Here is a 4,346-nt window from a genome sequence, read left to right as displayed (position 1 = left end):
GGGGTGCTCTTAATGGAACCTGGGACCTGAGACTGGTTCTGAAAGTTGGGGAGCTGTTCTCCCTCCTCGGAGCTTTGTGGAGAAAGGGTAGCCCTAAAGTGGGGGTTCCTGTGAGGCCATCTGCACTAAAGGCTTTGCCATAAGGGATGGAACCTGGCAGGCTGTGGGAGAGCTGCTTTCTAAAACTTGCTTCCCGCAAAATCCACCCTATGCGGGATCTTGAAGGCAAGAGGGGTTCTGTGTGGGTCTTCCCAGATCTTACACTTCCATTTTCAAGAGTTAGCAATTGGTCGCCACAGTGCAGTGTCTTTCTGTGGCCCAAAACTATCCCCACAGCCTTGAGTCTTTCAGAACATTTTTCCTTCAAATGTGCAAACATCTAACACAAAAGCTTGAGTGGATGACAGAATGCACCATTCCCCTGCTCACCGGCAAGCTTTGCAGTGGTTTCAAGACTAACCCTTTTCCTTCAAGCAAAGAGCATATTCCACCCTGATGGGAATAGGGGTGTGAACCCTCAAAAAGTATACCATAAACACACCAGTCCCGCATGTGCCCCTTTCTCAAAGGGTCTGGTGTAGTGAGAACTCTGAAGTAGTACCCTGTTTAAGAATATTTCCTCTCTCTCCTTCCTAGCCAGCTTCAGCCCTCCAACCCCCACCTCCTGGATCTTTCTTCTTTTGCCATTATCTCCACATCCCCAGTCTGCGCTGAGTGGAAGAGAGAGGGTTAAGATGTTCTGCAAATGTGGCTCGTAAAGCTGCTTGGATACATTAGAAACACATGAATATCCTGAAATACAGAGTGTCTTTAAAACTAAGGAGGAATGTTTATCCTAAGGTTGGATAGATGCAAAGAAGTAATGCCAAGGAGCAGCGCTGACAGTCTCCTCCGAGATAAAGCCATAGCAGGTAAATTTAATTTGCAAATGAAAATCAAATTCAATTAAAACCTGCTTTCCCTTTATCCTTTTCCAACCCTGGGAGCCCAGGGGCCCCATGGCCCAGGCTGGTATCATCAAGTCCTCCACACAGGAAATCCCCGCCAAGGTCTCATTCTTCAGTGGGAGGCTTAGGGCAGCCAAAGTCCTGCAGGGAGCCCTGGCCCACCCCACAAGTTAAGAAGCCAAGGTGTTTTGGAGGTAGAGAAAGGATCTGTAAGACCTTGAACAAAAGACCAGGCTGCATCCAGCCCTCTCAGGTTCTGCCCCACACAAACCTCTCAGGGGGACTCCAGAAAAACCTGGGGGCACCAGGCAGGTCCTGGGGTTCACGGAAGCCTCTTCCACCCCACCCACACAGCCCACTGTTTGGCTCTCTTGCTCAAGATCCCAGCGTGTGCCCTGGCTTCCTCAGTTTAACCCACGGAAAGTCTGAGATTAAAATTGTTAAACTGACAATGCTTCTTTGTAATCCTATAGAAATCCCGGGGAGCGGGGCAAAAAAACCCCACGGTGCAGCTAAGGAGATCATGCACCACTAGTTGGGCAGTCAAGCAAATCTTGACCTTGCCTTTGGGGAAAGGAGCAGAATGCTGAGAGTATCTGTGCTTGTCTCTAAGAACACAGTCCAGCCTTTATTGTCCTCTGCACCTCTTTTTCTACAGTAAGCCAGTTTGGTGATTGCCTGGTGGAGTAAGAATCCATACTGCAAACCATTAATGCACCACTTATCAGTTAAATACTGAGAAGGGGATTATTCTTGCTTCAAAGTAAGTAGAAATTCTAGAAACAGACCCACAATTATTCACAGAATTCGTTCTAATTATATAAACCATTCCCACTGATTGATGCCTACAAGTCAATATTTAGTAGGACATGCAGGCACTTAAAAATAGTGAAAGCATGCCAAGACGCCACTGACATACCTGACGGAAAAATCATATCATATATGTCATGATCTGAGACGAGAGAAGCAGTCTGCCTCCAAGTAACCATGTCTTCAGAGGTTTTTTTTTTTTAATGATAAGGAGACATAAATCTTAATAATTTGGGACCCAAGCCCTTCCTTGGTGGGGGCGCCACGTGTGAGAAGCAAAGCCAAATGAATCTGAGATGCAACCCAAAGCCTTCTTGCCCTCCCTTTTCGGCGCCCGCCTTCCCTCCCTGACAAACCTGGTTGTGGCTTCTCAGCAGACAAGATGAATTCTTGTCTCTCCATTTTTGGTGAGGAAGGACCCAGTCGACTTTGGCAGTCTGTACACAAGGTTCCCGGCTCCAGTGAAGCGGGAGGGGCGGGAAGGACGCGGAGCTGGCCTTGGCTGCCTGTGTGCGCCAGCCGCCTCGCCATGGCCAGAGGTGAGCTGGCACAGGCATCAGTTGGTGGGGGCTTCCCAAGCTGTGTTTTCGTTTTTTCTGGGACTGGCTGGAAAACAGAAGAGGCTCAAAGCCCCTGCCAAGACCAGGGTGGAGGCAGAGAAAAAGAGTTGGTAAATACCGCCCCCAAAACTCTACAAAGGCAGAAAAAATAAAATACTGGGTAGCCGAACAGGCAGAAACTAGAATTCCAAAGAAACAAAAAGAGGAGGTAGGAGTGAGGGGAGATGAGTAGTGGCCCTTTTGCAGCCACCCGCACAGCTGCCTGGGCTTGCATGGCAGTTTTCTCACGCTGAGTAGACTGCAACTTTCAACTTGACCTTGGCCTCCAGCCGTGTCTGACCCGTATGTAAAACCGCCCTCAAGTCCCCAGGAACTGAGGCCTCGAACCCTACCCTGTCTCTTTGTCACTGTGAGTTTTACAACGCCACTTGGAGGGAGGAAGAGGGTGGGGGACGAAATGGCCGGAAAGTAACACAAAAATCAAGTCTTTACAGAGGCCAGTTCCTCAGTCTGCAAATGGCTAGCCGGGGAGAAGGTAAACTGGGGGCAAATCAATATTTACCCAGAACTACTAAAAAGCCAAGAGAGAAAGGGTACACTCAGTATAGGGGAGGCACGGGGGTGGGGGCAGGGAAGGTTTTACTGGGCAAAACTTACTTTGGTCTGGAAAACCCCAGAATCTGGGCAGATAAAAGCCTGAGCCCAGTCATTGGTCTGTACCCTGCGGGAAGCCCAAGGGGCTTAGAGAGCAGAACAGTGGGGTGGTATGCACAGCGTCTGAGTTTAGGGCTGAGGCTGCAAGTTGGGATGAGAGCAGGTCCAGGTCTGGCTGCTCACCAGTTAGCCTGGGATGGAAGGGAGTCCAATGTTTCCAGCTCAAATGTTCCCGAAGGTGCCCACTTTCACTTTGAATGCTTCTTCCCATTCCGGGCATCTGACCAGCACACAGTCGCACGATCAGAGGTGGAAATATTTGGCCCCAAAGCAGCAGGACCCCCAGAATCCCTCATCAAATCATGGCAGCTTCAAGAAGGGTCACTGTCTGGCTCTTCCAGTACCAGCACCCACAGTGCTACGGGAAAAGGGTCGCATGTCCCAGGCACACAGGAAAAACTTCTTAGGCTGGTTCTTGGGCACTGGGCACCCTCTGCAGGCTGGAGCTCCTACCTGAGGGGAAGTCATGAAGTGGCCCCCAAAGAACCCTTTTCTCTTTTCCCAAAATGGAATCCAATAGTGGGTTCCCAGATGTCTGGAGAATCAGGTCCAGCCCCGGCTCTATGGAACAGCTTTCATGAGGCCCTTGGAGTCCCGGCCAGCAGCCCAGCTGGGGCCTGTTCCTCTTTAAGCCCCTTCCAGGAGAAGCCAGCCGACTGGAGAGACAGGAGCATGGGTGAATGGTGTTCTCTCCATCCCAAAGTCTCTGGAGGAGGAGGAGGAAGAATTGTTACTGGGTCAAATCGGAAAAACAGGCCGTGTGCAAAACTGTGAATGTGACTGTGAGGATCAGTGTACACTCAAGCGTGTGTGATGGGCTCTGTCTTCGTCTATGGGCCTAAATGCAAGTGTATGAAAACCATCCACTAACACTGTGGGCAGGGAAAGGAAGGGAGCTTCCAAGGGCAGTCCAAGCGTCTCAGTGGGATGTCCTGGAACCTCAGAGCCAGGCGTAACCGCGAGAATCCACAAGTAACAAACACCCCGCCTCTGTTCCCCTGGAAGGAGAGCCAGATCGCGACGTGGTCAAAGCAGAAAACGATGATATCCGTCCTGTGGTCTCCCCGCAGAAAGACGCTACGATACCTGGAATAAAAACAGCTCCCAAATCCCCGAGAAACATCCAGACTGATCTAGGCTAGTCTCATCTTCAACAGTCTTTCATCCCTGGCCACAGGAGGATTTTACCTGACCCGTCCCTACGGCCTCAGATCTCAACCCAACGCTGCGCCCACGTCCCCTCCTCGCCAAGGTAGACAGGAGGGAAGGGGGACCGAAAGGAGACTTCCCTCCCCTCTTCGCCCGCCCCCCCACC

General features: G+C 50.9%; 1 protein-coding gene across 1 annotated transcript in view; it reads left to right on the top strand.

The window, feature by feature from the left end:
• The first annotated feature begins 2,286 nt into the window (after window positions 1-2,286).
• Hoxa13 (homeobox A13) overlaps window positions 2,287-4,346 on the top strand; it is a 5,021-nt gene continuing 2,961 nt past the window's right edge. The window contains exons 1-2 of the mRNA XM_010628361.2: window positions 2,287-2,296; window positions 4,209-4,283. Coding sequence (XP_010626663.1) covers window positions 2,287-2,296; window positions 4,209-4,283 — 85 coding nt within the window. The remainder of the gene's footprint in view (window positions 2,297-4,208; window positions 4,284-4,346) is intronic.

Source organism: Fukomys damarensis, unplaced genomic scaffold, assembly GCF_012274545.1.
Source record: "Fukomys damarensis isolate Sample0158 unplaced genomic scaffold, DMR_v1.0_HiC HiC_scaffold_4, whole genome shotgun sequence".
NCBI lineage: Eukaryota > Metazoa > Chordata > Mammalia > Rodentia > Bathyergidae > Fukomys > Fukomys damarensis.
The sequence above is the reverse complement of the archived record's forward strand: the minus strand, read 5'-3'. Positions and strand labels throughout refer to the sequence as shown.